The sequence below is a fragment of the Moschus berezovskii genome, chromosome X (assembly GCF_049115385.1).
Source record: "Moschus berezovskii isolate FMDL1 chromosome X, NW_MosBer_1.0, whole genome shotgun sequence".
Taxonomy (NCBI): domain Eukaryota; kingdom Metazoa; phylum Chordata; class Mammalia; order Artiodactyla; family Moschidae; genus Moschus; species Moschus berezovskii.
Genome location: NC_142488.1, coordinates 120775579 through 120793736, shown reverse-complemented (window position 1 = coordinate 120793736; position 18158 = coordinate 120775579). Strand labels below are relative to the sequence as shown.

Sequence of the window (18158 nt, the reverse complement as noted above, 5' to 3'; positions counted from 1 at the left end):
GCTTACCTGTATTCTTTCCACACCAAGTGTGTACACACTAAATATTTTTTTTTTATTTTTTAAGAAAATATTTTTGCCTTAGTGATTCTAACACAGAAGAACTAACTTCATATAGACAAAAGCTTCTCATTTAATTGAAAGATAATGAATGTTACTTATGATGTGTGCTAGCTAGCTGTATGATGAAATAAATTTTCTCCATGTTTGGGTCTACAGGCCTACAAGACAATAAAAGATGACAAAAAAAGATACAATGAAAGAATTTCAGGGTTAGGGCTGACACCAGAAGAGAAACAGAAAAGAGCCACATCATCTGGTGAGTATGATTTGAGACTCATTATATAAAGGGAAAGTTACAGACAATTTGCTGTGCTTTGCAGGTATCTTGTTGACATGATGATACTGTGAGATTGTAAACTTCCAGAAACTATGGTATTGCAAGTGTTTGACTGTAATTTAGGTTTGAGAATAAACTTAGTGATTAGTAATTGGTTGTTTTTCTTTATATTAAACTCTTAAAAGGCAAGCTTTAAATTAAAAAATGCAAGCTTGACAAAGATACTTATTGGAAAAGAGATGAAATCCTTTTTTTCCCCCAATGAGGATATTCTTTTGGTCTGTTTTGTTCCCCTTGTGAGTCTTTGGAGTTCGGAGTTGTTCAAGATGTGTTTGTCTAAAGCATGTAGCGCTCGCCATCATTTTCATCCCACACTTCTGGCTTGATTTCTCAAGGAATGTTTTAATCCTTTAATAAACCGCACAACTCTAGGTAGGCCATTTCCATCACTTTCCTCCATAACACCTCCTTATTCTTGAACATTGTTTAGTAATCCCCACCTTGTCAGATCAATTCTGCTCAGTTTTCCTCCATTATTACTAACAAAAGGTGAAACTGAACTTGATATTTTCCTGTTGGTCATTAAGAAATTAAATGGGCAGGGCAGAAGCCTTCAAATATATACTTTCTAGTATATTTGAGAAACAGCTAAACATTGAAGCTAGGTTCTAGTTCTGAGAGGCTTAGTGAGTCAATGACATTGGCCACATCATTCACCTCTTTTTTTGAGTAACCTTCACTTATCACAGGGATGCTTCCTTTTCCTATCATTTCAGAAGATGTGACGCTTGTTAAGATTAATGTAGTTGCAGTGTTTTGCTAGCTTTTTATATAAAGGATTGAGTCAAGTTCAAGGTGATTTTTTTAAAATAGTGGCAAGGAGTCATCCGAGACTTAAAAAATATTCACCTTGTCTGATCTTTTGCTTATAGCTCTGGAAGGAGAGCCAGAACCCCAAGTTAGGATACCAAGTCACGTTCCATTCCTGCTTATTGGTGGAGGCACTGCTGCTTTTGCTGCAGCCAGATCCATCCGGGCTCGGGATCCTGGAGCCAGGGTAAGGCACACACTGTCTTGCTTGACATGGAAGGTGTGGTCCACAAGCACTTAGCCAACGTAAGCACTTTGACATTTGCCTCTTAAACAACTTGGCTGTGATAAGTATCATTATTTTGTGTCCAAAGGTACTGATTGTATCTGAAGATCCTGAGCTGCCTTACATGAGACCTCCTCTTTCGAAAGAACTGTGGTTTTCAGATGACCCAAATGTCACAAAGACACTGCGATTCAAACAATGGAATGGAAAAGAGCGAAGGTCTGTTCACTTATGTAAAATGGGCCCAACCAGCAACTTCAGCTGGTTGTACTGTCTCTTCAGCACAGAGAGGACAGGATTTAGCAGGAACTACACACAGCACATAAGACAGGTGACTTGGCAGCACTCCGGAGTCTGCTGTAGTACACACTTTGAGCGAGTGTATAGCTTAGAGCGAACATCAGGCTATAGTGGCAAGAGTCCTGGATTCTGTTAACCAGTGCTACCAATAGCTGAAGTTATAATGTTGGCCTCTGAAGTACTAATGCCCCTGTTCCTAGGACCTTGTATTAGACTTCGAAGAGCAACTCAGCTTGTGTTGTCATGTCTTCACACTTGCCTAGGCATGTCCCGTAAAAGCAGAACAAAAGACACTGTTCTATGGCACTTTCTTTGATGCCCCAGGAGACATTCAGAATTGCAGGGATACAGTGGGAACACTGAGGAAGAAACTCTTTATTAAAATCTTTGCATGAGAGACTTAGGAATACAGGTTAAGAAGCCCTTTTCTTTAAAAGGCTCCTTGGATCTCCTGAGTCCAGTACCATGTTCTTGGGTATCAGGTTTTTTCCTCGTTAGTGGATCCCTTTGACACTGGACTAAATTTTATAAATCTACCTGCCTCCCTCACTCGTACCATGTCCTGTTATCAAGCAGGATGCATACTTCCAATTATGTGTGTATGCTTAATCGCTTAGTTGTGTCCAACTCTTTGCAACCCCTTGGACTACAGTCTCCTCTGTCCATGGGATTCTCCAGGCAAGAATACTGGAGTGGGTTGCCATTTACTCCTCTAGGGGATCTTCTTGACCCAGGGATCAAACCCACGTTTCCTGCGTCTCCTGCATTGGCAGGCGGATTCTTTACCACTGAGCCACCTGGGAAGCCCTCCAATTAGATTGTTATGCTCAGTCGCATCCGACTCTATGTGATCCCACAAACTGCAGCCCCCCTGGCCCAGGCTCCTCGGTCCATGGAATTCTCCAGGTTACCTATCCCTTAATTAATCCCTCATAGATGGTATCTACTGTTTGGGGTGAGATCATCTCAGGAGCTAGACCAAGTTGTCCAGTGATCAGTGCCATCCTGGACAGCTTGTGTGGGTAGATGTGAGTACCAGCTCCTTGGCCACTCCTCTAGTCCTGACTTTGAAAGAACCTAAATGCACAGCACGATTTCTCAGCCTTGGCACTATTGACATTGAGGGTTGGATACTTTTTTGCTTTAGGGGCCTGGTCTGCGTGCTGTTGGATGTTTCACAGCATCCCTGGCTTCTACCCGCTAGATACCAGAACCATCCCTCCTGCAAAGCTGTTGGAGCCAAGAATGTATCCAGATTGTTCCCATGACCAAGATTTGGTGCCCTTGGACACCTTCTTGATAAAATATTCCTGAAAGCTTTCCATGGTGGAACCAATTTTTCTGAACCCCTGGGGGAAGTTGATAGCCATTCCATGTACTTACAACTTTTTCTCCCTTTTCTCTCTACAGCATATATTTCCAGCCACCTTCTTTTTACGTCTCTGCTCAGGACCTGCCTCACGTTGAAAATGGTGGTGTGGCCGTCCTCACTGGGAAGAAGGTGAGCTAGTAGGCTGCTTTCTTAGTCAAGCTCCACCTATGTGCCCAGAGGGGCAGCAAGGAAGGTGACTTGCATTCCCACTACCCCTTCCATCTGTCTGTCACTGTAGTTCATTAAAGAAAGAGAAAGTCATTTTAAGGTTTAATATTGCCAGTCTGTACTAATTAGTGTGTCTCCCTGGGGAAAGCACTGTCTCTTGCCTAGAGTAGCAGGCTGGCTGAACCTTCCCAGGGAAGTCAGATCATTGGGGACCATGACTCTGAGGCTGTTCCTTCTCCTGATTGGCTCCTCTGCCTTTCCTCTTTCTTTCTGTTTTTCCTCACTAACATTTCTTTGGGATTATTGATGACAGGAGATTGACAAATGTATATTATTCAGGATAGTAAACATAATTCAGGCATGGCATCAGCATGGAAAATATTGTTGGACTTTACAAAGGTGAGTGCCTGAATTCGGGAGTGGGCAGTGACTGGAGGGCATTTAGGGTTCAGGGAGCGTTTTGTTTGCTTGCATTTTGTTTTGTGTTTGTTAACAGGAGGGAGGTCTAGAGTGTGTCTGTAAACTACTGGCAACGTTCCAGTAGAGAGGGAAGGGCTATCAGAAGGAGCAAGGCCCAGAAGAAATGGGATCCACAGCTTGAGTGGAGGCACTGACCTTTGATAAGGACAGGTTCACATCTCCTATATGGGGATGTTAGGCGGAGAAGATGGATATGGGTTGGTGGATAAGCTGGTAAGAAGACTTTATTAAGTATCCCCTATGTGTAGCACACAGGCCCTGCCTTCTAGGGGCTAACAGTATTAGGCAAAAATGTGAGCAGATAATCATAACATAGATTTGGAATAAGAAAGAAATTCGGTATATTGTGGGAATTACTGGGAAGTGTGCCCAGTATAATGATGGTTTCAGGAAAAGCTTCCTGGAGAAGTCAGCCTGCTTCTATAGAATGGGGAATATGATGGAATGAAGTAGCATTCACCAGCTTAGAGAAAAGTGAAGAGCATTCAAGTGAAAAAGAATAACATAAGCAAAGGTACAAGGGGGTGAAAAAGCATGTTTGGTGCAGGGAAACACAAGCAGCTCGGGACTGATAGTTAAGGAGTGACAGGAAATGAGAAAACAGGAAGTTAGGCAGGGGCCTGATGGTCGAGCTCTGTCGTGTGAAGGATCTTGAGTTTTATGGCATTGACCCTGAGGAGCTGTTGAGTTTTAGACAAGAATATAAAGCAGTTGGGTTGAATTTTAAGTAATCACTCGGTTGGCTGTGAGGAGAATGGATTTCAGGGAAACAAGACTAGAAAGAGACCATTTCAAAGACTTTTTTAATAATCCATGTGAGAGATGGTGAGAGTCCACATAAGGGCAGTGCTGATGATGATTAAGAAGAAGTAAGCACAGTATTAAAATGCTTTATGTGCATTTAGTTACATCATGTTACCCTTCACAATAATCTTAATATTTCCATTTTACAGAGAAAGAAATGGAGATTTAAAAGAGGTGAAGTATCTTGCTTGAAATTACATAGTTAATAAGTAGTAGAGGCAGAATTTGAGCCCCAGATCTCTCTGATTGGAGAATTCTGATTCCGGAGCCCAGGCTCTTAACACCATCATTGTATAGCTTCCTAACAGAAAGGTGATGAAGAGTAGGGAACAGACTAAAAGCAAAAAGTCAAACCTGGCGGGGTGTGGTGGTGACCAATTGGAGGAAGAACATAAGAGAGGAGAGAGGCGAAGACGACTTTCTGATTTTCAGCTTGTGTGGTAGATGGTAGTACACCCCCAGGTGAGAGAGACATTGCAAGAGGAAGACCTAGTTTAAGGTGGACATGACATTTCATTTTGGACTGTTAAGTATGAACTAGAATATCTGTGTGGATATGCCCTAAGGGTAATGTTGGATACATGACTGTGATGTTCAGAGGAGAGTTCTGGGCTCAGATATGGATTGGGGAATCATCCGCATGCAAGTCAGAATTGAGACCATGAGAGTAGGTGGGGCCCCCATGGAGAACTGAGGTAGTCATGTCAGGAGAGGAGTGAAGCAGAGATGGAGCCCTGCGGAACCCACATTTCAGGAAACAGGCTTAAGAAAAAGTGTCCTAAAAGGAGACTGGGAAAGAAGTATTCAAAGGGTAGGATGAGGCGAGCCCAGGGTGGGGGCCAGGGTTGGAGAGAGTTTCAAGAAGGAGGATATAAGCCAGAGTATTACCACAGCAAAAGAATCTGCTAACAAAGGAATTCTAAAATGCCCCGTTACATTTAGCTGTTCAGATATCATTGTGAAGTTAGAAAAGAGGAGAAACTACTCATTCAGAAAGTTTAAATGACAAAACGGAGATGGCATTGGGCACCAGCTGGAGGAGGACATACAGAGAATCAACATGGGACGTTTAGGAGGGGCAGACTTAATGTGCCAGTGGGCTAAGGCAGAAGATGCCACGGGAGAGACAGGGCTGAGTGCTGACTGACAGGAGGGAGGAAGGGATAAGAGTCAGCCACAGAAACGAGAAAGAAAGGCTGCCTCATCCCAGTAACTGGAAGAGGGGAAGTGAAGTCTGTGTTCAGGGGTTAGGAGGTGGGAACCATTATGGGAAGCTGAGGAAGCTCACGTCTAACGGCTTCACTTGTGTTTGCAGTAAACTAGGATACCAGATGGGTTACCTGAGAGGTTTGAGTCGAGGGGTTGGATTGAGGAGGGCGCTTACCCAGGACAAATCAAAGGTGGCTAAAGTAGCTACTCACCCATCCCATCTGTTTGTATCATGGCCCCCTGAACAGCTTGCCTCGGTGCACCTGTCATATGTTTCTAGCACTACCTGCACTATCCTTATTAGAGCGTTTCTCAAGCTTGATTATAGTGCTTATTAAATTATCTATCTTGGCTGCTGCACTCTGACGGCAGCAAGGTATCTGTTTTTCTTAACATTGTGTGCCCAGCACTTAGCACAGCACTTGACATGTGAAAGTGCTAGTCACTCAGTCATGTCCAACTCTTCATGACACTGTGACTATATAGCCGGTCAGCTCCTCTGTCCATGGAATTCTCCAGGCAAGAATACTGGAGTGGGTTGCCATTCTCTTTTCCAGGGGAACTTCCCAGCCTAGGGATTGAACCCATGTCTCCCACATTGCAGACAGATTCCTTACCACCAGGGAAGCCCAATACATACTAGGTGTTTAATAAATATGTCTTGAATGAATGGTCTCACTGCTCGTAAGGAGTGGAGCGGAGCCAGAAACCCCAGTCTCCCTGACTGCAAAACTCAAACTCTTCATCATAAGGAGCAGGGTGCATGGAAATGAGGGATGCTGGCAAGAGCACGGTTTGAAAGATCTACCATTGGCTCAGATTAGATGGAATGCAACAGCCCACTGGGTAAATGGAGAAAATCAGAAGCAAGGACAGGTGCCAGTGGGATTGAGAGAAAGCTGGAAGGATGGCAGACTGTGACCAAAGAGTGAGATATTTGATGTAGAAGTTTAAGAGAGAGGATTTGGATATGGCTTAGAGGAAACATATGAGCCAGGTGCCAAGGACTTCAGTGACTGAGGGGTGACCAAGAGCAGGCCGGATAACACTTGAGTGGTAGGGGATATAGGTCAGTGTCCTTCAGAGGGGTGAGGGTGCGAGAGTAACTTGGAACCATCAGCAGCTATATTCGTCTCGTGATGAGGAGGAGTGTGGGTGAGTGAGCAATCTGTACATATGAGCTGTCCTCTGTGGGTGGGGGGAGCTCAGGTTTAGTGAAAGCTAGAAATTGGGAGAAAGCATCCTACAAGAATGTTAAGAATGTGAGAGAGTTGTTAACAAAGAAGTAAGGGTCCCTAGACTTCCCTGGTGGTCCAGTGGCTAAGACCGTGGTCCCAATGCAAGGGGCCCAGGTTCAATCCCTGGTCAGGGAACTAGATCCTACGTGCCACAACTAAGAGTTTGGAGGCCACAACTAGGACCCAGCACTGCCACTTTTTTTTTTTTAAAAAAAAGAAGGGTTCCAAAGAGCCAGGCAGAAAAGTCTGTCCCTATTCTCCATTCCCACAAATTGGGCATGAGCTTTGGGACACTAGGAACTTACTGTGATGTTGGCCACTTAGGAAATTATGATTCCTTGAAGAAATTGTTACCAGTAATTAGGTTTCTTAAGGTTCACCTTAGGTCAAGAAGTAACTCTTCTCATTGGGCTGATGACTGCCAGGTACAGGTTTTTTTGGAGGGTGATGGAAGTGTTCCAGAATTATATAGTGATGATGGCCACACAACTTGTGAATATACTAAAACCCACTGAACTGTACACTTAAAAATGGTGAATTGTATGTTGCATGAGTGATATCTCAATAAAAAAATTTTAAGTGAATTTATCCCTTTCTGTTTGTGTATGTTTGGCGGGACCAGGTAGTACAGCTGGATGTGAGAGGCAATGTGGCAAAACTTAATGATGGCTCTCAAATAACCTATGAAAAGTGCTTGATTGCAACAGGTGAGTACTTCTGGAGATAGCTTCATTCCCCGATAGAGCTCCCTCAAGTTTTAGTGTAAAGACATTACTAAGAAAACTGAAACCAGACTCTGAAGTGGATGTCTTCCCTTGGTGCAAAGCGTGGTTAGCTAACTACAAGCATTCGAGCAATAGCCCCTCTGGACAGTCCTTACTGTTCCCTCTGCTAAAGGCAGGGATGGCTATTGAAAAGGATTGCCTTTTTTTCCCTTTCCTTCTTAGCCTTTGCCCTCTGCCCTGAAAGTGATATAACCTCATGGCTTCATTGCCACTTTCAACCAGAAATCAAGAGAGGGGTTTGAAGCAGTTGCTTCAGCAAACATGACTGTGCTTTCTGGTGAATCTTCATGAAACAGTAGAAGAGAAAGGGAGCAAAAACTGAGGCCTTCTGGCCATCTACAGGGAGGGTGGGCCCTTTGAAGAGAGACTCTCAAATCTGTTTTTCAAAGGAAATTGATAAAAAAGCCTGCTGCGGGGATGAGTGGAAGGAAAACAAAGCCTTGTAGCGAGTTGATGCTGCTGTTGGGCCAGCTTCTGCTTGTTGGGCTAAAGGGTTTTTCTCCTCTGATTTCCAGGAGGCACTCCAAGAAGTCTCTCTGCCATTGATAGGGCTGGAGCAGAGGTGAAGAGCAGAACAACACTTTTCAGAAAGGTAATTGTCAGCTTTAGTGCTTTTGTCGGTTTTGAAGAGGTAGCATGATCTTGTGGCCCCAAGTACCCACCTGGGAATTGGGAGATCCGGGTTCTATCTATGGCTCTTCTACAGACTTATTATCTGGCCTTGAGCAAATCACTTCCTCTCTCTGCACCTCATTACCTCACTCAAGAGTTTTGAGCTCCTAGGTGAAAAATACATTTAGCGTTTTTATTACTTGTTATAGTTCCTTCCAATTTCCCTTCCACAGTTGTTTTTTTTCCTTTTTTTCTGATGCATTTGAGTCATTGGAACTCCTTAGAGCCTCTTGGCATTTTTCACTGCATTTTTCACAAGTGCTACTTGTGGAGACTTTGGGGAGAAAAGTTAAGAGTACCTAAGTGAAAAAGAGGAAGGAGTTGCTTCTTAACACCATGTTCTGCTTATGAAAACTGAAAATTTTCAGCCACTTCTATAGGTATTTGAAAAGATTTTTACTATCCTTTAAATTCTTAATACAACAAGGTTTGTCAGCCTTGGCACTCTTGGCATTTTGGACTAGATAACTATTTGTGGTGAGGGGATGTCTTGTGCATTGTAGGGTGTTTAGCAGTGTCCGTGGACTCCACCCACTAACTTCCAAGTAGTACCTCCCCACCCTAACTGTGACAGCCAAAAATGTCACAGACAATGTCAGATGTTCCCTGGGGGAAAGGGGGCATGCCTGTCCCCAGTTGAGAACTACTGTTACTAGAGTGTTACTTTGGAGAAAGAAATTTGCATCAGTAAAATAGAAGCTGTAATTGAGCCACTTCATACAAGGAGAAGATTTTATGTGCAAATTAACTGTTGTCAAAGATTTATCAGAAAATATTTCCTAGTATTATCATTGTATACCCCTTTGGGAAATCAATGGATTAAACTGGTGTGATTTTACAGATCGAAGACTTTAGAACCTTAGAGAAGATTTCCCGAGAAGTCAAGTCGATTACGATTATTGGTGGGGGCTTCCTTGGTAGTGAACTGGCCTGTGCTCTTGGCAGAAAGGGTGAGTATTGGGGAGTGACCTCCATTTTCTTTCTCTGGTCTTATAGCACATGCTTTTCAGCGATGCATTTGCCAGCATCAATAGAAAGGGGTCAGTTAAGGTTTACATGATGAAAAACTAATCACAGAGCTTAGCTCTGATGTGGGTCACCTTAGTGATTGAAAGGCTGTCATCCAAGCAGCTGAGCAGTGCTGCTTTCTTTCCTTTCCTCTCACCTCTAGGCCAGAACTCCTTAGAAATAAAATATTAAGGAAAGTGAGTTATTAAGATGGTAGGGGCAATGTAGACTGAAGAACTTCATGTATCTTTGAACTGCTGCTCCCCGTAAAAGTCAAAGACTTCTTTCCAACACATGATGGTTCGCAGCTTGACTGATCTGTGAGTTCAGTTCAAATGTTTCATGGCAATCATTTTTTTTTTCTTAGTGTGAGTTTTCAGCTGTGTGAAATCAGAGCATCTTCTCAGGAGGGTGCATACAATTCAGAGCTTGGCAGGCACTGTGTAAGCCCAGGTCTAAGTGCACTGAGTTCACTGTGTCCCTGAATCCAGGGACAAGTTCTGGTACCTGTTGTATTTGCCATGTGGATGCCCTTGTGCCCTAGTGGCCCAGAAATGGGTGCTCCGGCCCAGGTCACAGCCTTGCCCTGTGTGCAGTAGATTGCTGCCTCTGGCCCCTTTACTTCTCTTCCTGGGATTGGCCTTTGCCTCCTGCTTTACCTACTCTGTTTCTTCTTCCCAGCTCGAGCCTCAGGCACAGAAGTGATTCAGCTTTTCCCTGAGAAAGGAAATATGGGGAAGGTCCTCCCCGAATACCTCAGCAACTGGACCATGGAAAAAGTCCGACGAGGTAGAGACACTGTTTCCATATGCTCCCACTCTTGCCTGGAGTTAGTTAGAACTGGCAGAGTTTGCTTCTTTGGGAACCCCCTGTACATAAGCCTAACCAGCTGCCAGGTGATAAGTTTCCACCATTCTCCTGTCAGCTGGCTTCATGTAGGTGTTGTGAATCTGATGCAGCAGATTCCTGGAAGTGCCGGAAATGAACTGTGGGTGTGGCTGCCTGTGGCTCTCCAAGGCTGCCTGTGTGCTGATGAGTCCTGGTTTTGTGGGGGATGCCTCTCGTCTGTTGTTGTGAAGGTGGTGGGCTCACAGGCTCGGCCTCAGGTCTCGTTTGCCTTCACAGAGGGGGTTAAGGTGCTGCCTAGTGCTATTGTGCAATCAGTTGGAGTCAGCGGTGGCAGGTTACTCATCAAGCTGAAAGATGGCCGGAAGGTAAGAAGGGGAAGACAGGCTGCCAGAAGACCTTCCAACCCTGCCCTGCCCTGCCCTGCTTCCTCATTCTTACTCCTGCATCTGATACCCATAGATTAGTTGTCTTGGCAGTCGCCATTGACCTGTCATAATTTTCTGAATGAACTGTCCTCTACTAAAATAAGAATGGTGGGAGCCAGCATAGACACCTGGGAACCATTTCCCATAGCCCCTTCCTGTGTGTGCCACACATTTTTGAGACCCTCTAGGGTGGCAGATTTCTGTTCAGATGGAAGCAGGGTATGTATGTGTGCAGGGGTGACACTTTATGAAATGGAACTTAGAACCTTTTTATCAGAGTTAATCAGTGATTTTCTGGTAAAGCCCCAATTTTTAATGGCGTGGTATGCAGTTGCTCCAACCATAGGTATACGAGGAAACTGTGGTCATTGACTAAATTCTTCCTGTCCTCAGGTGGAGACTGACCACATAGTGGCAGCTGTGGGCCTGGAGCCCAATGTTGAGCTGGCCAAGACTGGTGGGTTAGAGATCGACTCTGATTTTGGCGGCTTCCGGGTAAACGCAGAGCTCCAGGCCCGCTCTAACATCTGGGTGGTAAGTGTGTGATGAGGGCCTGACCAGACCCAGTGCGTTGGCTTGGGCCTGGGCGCAGGTCTGCCTGGTGTTGCTCCGAGATTCAGCAGCAGCTTGCTCATATAGGGTCTCTGTGTTTGGAAGCTGAGGGTAGATAGCAGAAGCTTGTGAACTGTTCGGTTTACAGGATCAGGTCTGGCCTCACGCCACAGGCTTCTGGAAAAGGAAGTGAATGGCGCGCATGGCCACAGAAGTAGGCCTCTCCCGGTTCCGCTGTTGGCAGCAGCCATCAGCATCCCCTTGACGGGTGTGTGTGCAGCTTTCGGACTGGTGTGCTGGTCCTTTTGCCTGAACACGAGTCCAGTTTTGTAACATTCTCTGGAAAGGAAAATTACTCCATTTTCATTTTCCTTGAGTACTATTTTTAGGTGTTTTTAAAAATCTGTTACAACACAAACAAGACTATAGTATGTAGGAACCATGAGGTAATTTCCCTATTGTTAGATCATAACAAGTGTATTGTGTTTGATTATGGACTCTGCAACCAAGGACGTAGGAACTTTGAAGGGTGTTTTTCCCTTAAAGCTGCTTTTTTTTTTTTAAAGATACAGTATACTGGATTTTTTACAATTGTTATAAATGCGATACATGCTCTGTATGGAAAACGCAGCCAAAAAGGAGAAAGGGGAAAGGGTGTCCTCGGCAGCAACCATGGATATTTGGGTGTATTTCCTTCCCTTCATTTCCTAGCACATAGGTATTTTTCTTTGTTGTAGACAGTCATGGCAAGCATACTATGTATAAACTTCTGTATTCTTTTCTCTTTCACTTAACGTTCAAATGTAAGTTTTTTCCACATTGCTTCCAATTCTGTGAACAGTATAATGACTGTATAATACTCCATTTGGTGGATCTCAGAGTTTATCTCGCCACTGCTCATGTGTTGGATTTTTAGGTTGCTTTGGGGGTGTCTGAATAGCCACAAAGATGAACAAAGAGTGAGAGAGCTAACCTGCCATCACATCCTCCGTGAGGCTGGCCTTGTTCACCTCCAGCCGGGGGGGTTCTCTCTCTGCTTGAAACACTGAGCTTACTCACTGCGTTCCTCTTGTGTGGCACACCAATGTGTGCAACAGTGCCACACCTTCCTCAGCGCTTGTACACTCCTTGTGGGCAGGGTCTGTGTCAGGCATGTCTCTGCAGCCCAGACAGTATGATGCTCTGTACAGAGTAAATACTCTGAAATACTTGCAGAATGAATGAATGAATATTGAATGACCAAAAAAAAAATCTCACCTTGGAAAAGATTTCTAGGTAAGAGGCAGTCACATCTAAAAACTGGTTTCCACACAGGAAAAAATATTCTGCATATCCTGGTTATTAAATACCCTGTTTCTGCTAAAGGGCAGAACGAGAAGAAATAAGTGCAAGCTGGAGCATGCAGGACTGAGGTTAGCTTTGGGAAGCATCTGATGTTTTTTTAAAAATGGAAGCATACCTGTTTTTGATACTGTAGGTATGATTCCGGCCTGTGGATGGAAAATGTTAACATCACAAGCATTTTTTTGAACCCTCAAAGTTTATGTTCTGTCCTTAACTTGCTTTTTTAAATCATGTGATCATGTAACATTTGTCTCCAAAGGCAGGAGATGCCGCGTGTTTCTACGATATAAAGTTGGGTAGGAGGCGGGTAGAGCACCATGATCACGCTGTTGTGAGCGGAAGATTGGCTGGAGAGAATATGACTGGAGCTGCTAAGCCGTACTGGCATCAGTCAATGTTCTGGTAATAGTTTTGTGCCTTGAGGACTCAATCGGTTAGAACGCAGAATTAATGGAGCCAGAATCATATGGTTTGGTTTCCTGGTGGGCCAGTTAGCTTCATACAGAGGGTAAAAAAATTGCATCTCATGTCCGTGCATTCTACCCCTGAGCTATCTTCTGGTAAAAGGGTTCCATTCGACCTAAGTTTGAACAGGTGAATGAATGGAGATGGCACTAGAACTTCTGCTAAAATAGCTCAGAGTTGGAGCTACAGTAGGTAGGACAGAAGTATGCTCTTAGATACAGACAGAAGTATATTTTCTTTGTTCTTTTCTGCTGACTCTCAGGTGCCCAACCTACTGACAAAGACAGCCCACTCATGTAACCCTTAAAATAAGCAATTCAGAGTCAGGCAAATATAGGCAGCTTTCTGGATAGTGAAAAGTTAGCAGTGGGTATTCCTGAGTACTGGAGCTGGCCCTGTTTGGCCCACTCTCATCTTGTTGATTTGAAAGATGGGGTACATAAAAAAAAAAAAAAAAACTTCAAGGTTTCAGAAACCTGTAAGCCATTTCTGCTGAGAAGATTCTCAGCTGATAGGAGTACATTTCAGGATGATCACACACAGTTTCATGAGTGGGCAACAAAACAAATAATAGATGGATCTCGGGGTCAACATGTATAAGATAATACACTTAGGAAAAGAATAGCTCTACAATTATCAGTTTCCACAAACAGAATCCAAGAAGTCATTGTAGACTGTTCCCTGAAGACACCTGTACAGTGAGCTTCTGTGGCCAAGAAGATAACAAAATATAGGGCCCCAGAAACAAAACAGCTGAAGTCACTGAGATGATTACAAAACCATGGCGTGCCTCTGCCACCAATATTCTGTGAACTTCCTAGCATGATGATGATAGGAAAAGTTTCCAAGAAGAACAAAGAAAATAAAATACCAAGTGAGCCAAGGTGCCTCTGTATAGAAAGCATTTCAGCTTTGAAAAAAATGAAAGCTAAGAGGAAATAATACGATATAAGGTAAGATAAGGAAGTTTATCAGTTAATAAAACCACAAAATATCTCACATTCTGAGTTCCATAAATATGGAGCACTCTTTAAAGTTTCAGAAAGGCAGCTTTGAAAAGAGGTAAAGGGAAGTAGTGAGTAGTAAATGTGGGGATGCCATCCCGCCCCAAATGTGGTGTATGGTATAAACACATGATAAAATTTTAAAACGTATAGATCTCAGTATGGATCTGCTATATGCATAATGGCTTGTTAAGGAAAAATAAAAACTGTTTGGGATAATCGTGCTTTCTGACAGTTGTCCCCAGATGCCCTAGCAAGCGAGAGATCACTTTGGGATTTCTCTTGCCACCAGGTTCTTTGGTTGGCACGAAAGCACGGTTGTTGTCTTAGAGAAAACATTCTGCCACACCATTCTTGACAATCCTCTGACAGAACACCTTCCCTCTCCTTCCTCAGGAGTGATTTGGGCCCCGATGTTGGCTATGAAGCGATTGGTCTGGTGGACAGTAGCTTGCCCACAGTCGGTGTTTTTGCAAAAGCAACTGCACAAGACAACCCCAAATCTGCCACAGAGCAGTCAGGTAAGGAAGCCCAGCCTCTTCTTGTGAAGAGTATTGAGAAGCCGTGGTCCTAATCCTCCCGAACAAGGGCTTTCTGTATTGGCCAGGGGGAACCTGTGAAAGCCGCTCTTCATGGTGTGCTTTAAAATACACCAGACCCAAAGTCCTTACTCTTTAGTGGTCTGAGAGCTGGTGAAATCAGGTATCCTGGTCAGAGCATAGATGGATACAGTGGGTGTTATCCTAGACTCTGGACGGTAGGTAACTCAGTGACTCTGGAAGCCTAGTTTTTCTGGATGGACTAGGAAGACTGGTGTGATGAAGAAAACTTGTATTTTTTCAGTGCCCCCCCCCATTTTTTTTTTTTTTTTGCTTCCTGCTGATCCCAAGAACGAGGCCCAAGAACCTCAGTGTACCTGCTCCCTTCCTTGTGCCTTGGACAGTGAAGAACTGGGCTAAGTAGTTCTTCCATACTCAGTTGCTCAGTCATGTCTGATTCTTCATGACCCCATGGACTGTAGCCCACCAGGCTCCTGGGATTTCCCAGGCAAGAATATTAAAGTGGGTTGCCATGCCCTCCTCCAGGGAATCTTCCTGACCCAGGGATTGAACCCATATCTCCTGTATGGGCAGACAGATTCTTTACAGGGCCACCTGGGAAGCCCAGGTAGTTCTTGAACTGCCTCTAGTTCAGTTGTCAGATCTGAACACCAGGTTTTCTTTAGACAAGAGGCAAAAAACATCTCTCTTGAAATGAATGTCTCTCCCACACACATCCCTTTCATTAGCTCCCAGGCCTCTTCTCTTTCCTTCATGACCCTGGCTGAAGTTATTTAACCTCTGTGTCCTCCTGTTAGAGGCATTTTAAGGACAAATTGCTCTTTAAGAAGGAGAAAGCAAGACATTATATGGATATGAGGGACTTGTTCATGTATAATCTATGTAGATTACGTTATTACTCCTTAATTTGGACCTCTCCTGGGAAGTGGATCCCCGGAGGAGGACCCAGGGACTTTTAAACTCCAGGTCACTGCTCTGTCCACTGGGCAGTATTACCTGAAGCCTGGTTCTCAGAAAACAAAGTACCCTCTCCCCAGGCTGCTGCCACCACCCCACCCAGGAGGAAACCCTTGCACTACGGTTTTTCCATTTGGAAGTGCCTTCTGCTTTGGCCAGAGTGTCTCTAGTGGTGCTAAGAGAACTTTCTGCCACAGTGGCAATGTTCTGTCTCTGTCTGAAACAGTGGCCACTCACCACTTATGGCTCTTCAGCACTTGAAATGTGGTTAGTGCAAACGCGTTACGTCGCTTCAGTCATATCCTAGGAATTTCCCGGGCAAGAATACTAGAGTGGGTTGCCATTTTCTCCTCCAGGGGATCTTCCCCACCGAGGGATCCAACCCACATCTCTTATGTCTCTGGCACTGGCAGGCGGGTTCTTTACCACTAGCGCCACCTGGGAAGCTCAAGAAGAAACGCTTCCCTGACCGGGAATCAAACCCAAGCCTCAGTGGTGAGAGCACTGAATCCTAACCAGTAGACCACCAGGGAGAGTTGGGTTTCACAAATGAACTGGTTTGGCAAATAAGGAACTGGATTTTACATTTTTTGTTCAATTTTAACGGAAATTAAACTTCAGTTGTGAATTAATTTTGATTATGATAACTATATGTGACTAGTGGCTATTGTACTGACCGTAGTTCTAGGATGTTTCTCAGAGGACAAGAACAAGTCTTCTGTAATTTGAAAAAGATGCCAGGGAATGTCCGTAGAGTCAATTTAAAATGAGATAGGAAGTTTGAGGTCAGACTGACCCAGTGCCCAGCAGCTGGCAAGGAAGAGCTTTTGTTGGCTCTGTCAGTGGAGAGGAGCTGGAGAAGACCAGTGTTTACTGAGGCAGCATAGAAAAACAAATCATCCAGCAGCAGCCTGAAGCAGGTGTTGAAAGATACTTGCCTTCTAAAATTTCCAAGCGCATAATAAGTGACTTTGTTTTGTTTTGACTTTGCTTGTTTGTTTGGGGGGTTGACCACAGGCACTGGTATCCGATCAGAGAGCGAGACAGAGTCTGAGGCCTCGGACATCCCTGTTCCTCCCAGCAACCCTGCAGTCCCCCAGGTCCCCACCCAAGGGGAGGACTATGGCAAAGGTGTCATCTTCTACCTCAGGGACAAAGTGGTGGTGGGGATCGTGCTGTGGAACATCTTCAACCGGATGCCAATAGCACGGAAGGTAAGTGCTGGCAGAGCTCTGAGAGAAAGACAGGGCTGTGGGCGGAAGCCGCCTCTGTGACCATCAGGTGCCCTGCCATGCGCTGTCCTCCCAGGTCAGACTGGGCCTGAGCAGAACAAGGTGTCGCCTTGGCTCAGGAATGTTTCTTTCTTTCTTTCTCTTTTTTTTTTTTTAAAGGAATGTTTCTTTTTCACTCGGGACACGGTCGGGTGGCCTGGGCATTGGCACATGCTCACTTGGGCTTTGCAGAAAGCCATTCCCACAACTCCCTCCGGGTGTAGAGTGGGGGCTGGCCTGGCCCGCACACACACGGAGTGAGTTAGACTCCTTGTTCCTCTGTCCCTCAGATTATTAAGGACGGTGAGCAACATGAAGATCTCAATGAAGTAGCCAAGCTCTTCAACATTCATGAAGACTGATGCCTTCGCCCTGGGTGGCAGGCAGGCCCTTGGCTGTCCCTGAGAACAGCGTAGATGAGTAAAGCAGCATTTTTTTTTATTCAGCAGACTTCCTCTGAATGTATGGGTATGAATGATCAAGTCCTTTGTGAATATTTCAACCATGTAGGCAAATTCTTAATGTTCACATCATTAAATAAAATCTGATTCTTCTAAACTAAATTCTCTTCTCTTTGAAAGGGAGCGAGTAGGTGAAGGGAGGAAAGCTGTGCGAATGAGAGAGCAGGCCAGTTGGAGCCATTCCCAGATAGACCATCTTCCTCGGCCTCCTGCTCCCTGCTTCACACTGTCAGCTTCTTTCAGTTTCCTGAACTTCTCCTTCACCCTCCCACCTCTCTGTACAGACCTGCTGTGGCCTCTGCCCGCAGAACTTGACCCTTCTCCCCTCCTCTGGGAAAAATCGCCGTCTCTGAAGACTTTCCTGATCCTCCCAAGCCTGTTCCTTGCTTACACGTCCCCCTGTTGCTCTGCAGCTTCCTGGAAGCCGGAACTCTGTCTTTCCTGTCTTCTCACGGTTCTCTCTCCAGCGCTGGGCACAGGGTCTGGCTCATAGTAGGTGCTTAGTTAAACATTGAATGAGCACACACATAAACATGTGGCCTCCACTCTGCTCTACCTGGGACACCTCCCCTGTGCACCCCCCAGCCCAGAACTGAATTGGCCGTGGGAGGGGAGGGCAGAAAAGACATTTACTGCAAACGGAAACAGGTCCGGAGACTGGTGCTTCAGGGCTAAGCTTGGAGTCTGACTAATGGAGGGATCTTGGTCTCTTCATCTCCTCCACTTACTGTCCCCCAAACTAGAAATTGCCCTCCCCTATCCCCTTTTATCTCAAATAAGCTTATAGGTATGCCTCACCTT

At 44.9% G+C, this 18158-nt stretch overlaps 1 protein-coding gene across 1 annotated transcript in view; it reads left to right on the top strand.

Annotated features, from left to right (window-relative positions):
* AIFM1 (apoptosis inducing factor mitochondria associated 1) overlaps positions 1-17459 on the top strand; it is a 29128-nt gene extending 11669 nt beyond the window's left edge. Inside the window, exons 3-16 of the mRNA XM_055438625.2 lie at positions 217-316; positions 1270-1394; positions 1522-1652; positions 3144-3234; positions 7627-7711; positions 8305-8381; positions 9303-9411; positions 10151-10258; positions 10595-10683; positions 11137-11277; positions 12899-13041; positions 14505-14629; positions 16643-16839; positions 17187-17459. Coding sequence (XP_055294600.1) covers positions 217-316; positions 1270-1394; positions 1522-1652; positions 3144-3234; positions 7627-7711; positions 8305-8381; positions 9303-9411; positions 10151-10258; positions 10595-10683; positions 11137-11277; positions 12899-13041; positions 14505-14629; positions 16643-16839; positions 17187-17258 — 1593 coding nt within the window. The 3' untranslated portion in view covers positions 17259-17459. The remainder of the gene's footprint in view (positions 1-216; positions 317-1269; positions 1395-1521; positions 1653-3143; positions 3235-7626; positions 7712-8304; positions 8382-9302; positions 9412-10150; positions 10259-10594; positions 10684-11136; positions 11278-12898; positions 13042-14504; positions 14630-16642; positions 16840-17186) is intronic.
* Positions 17460-18158: the final 699 nt, after the last annotated feature.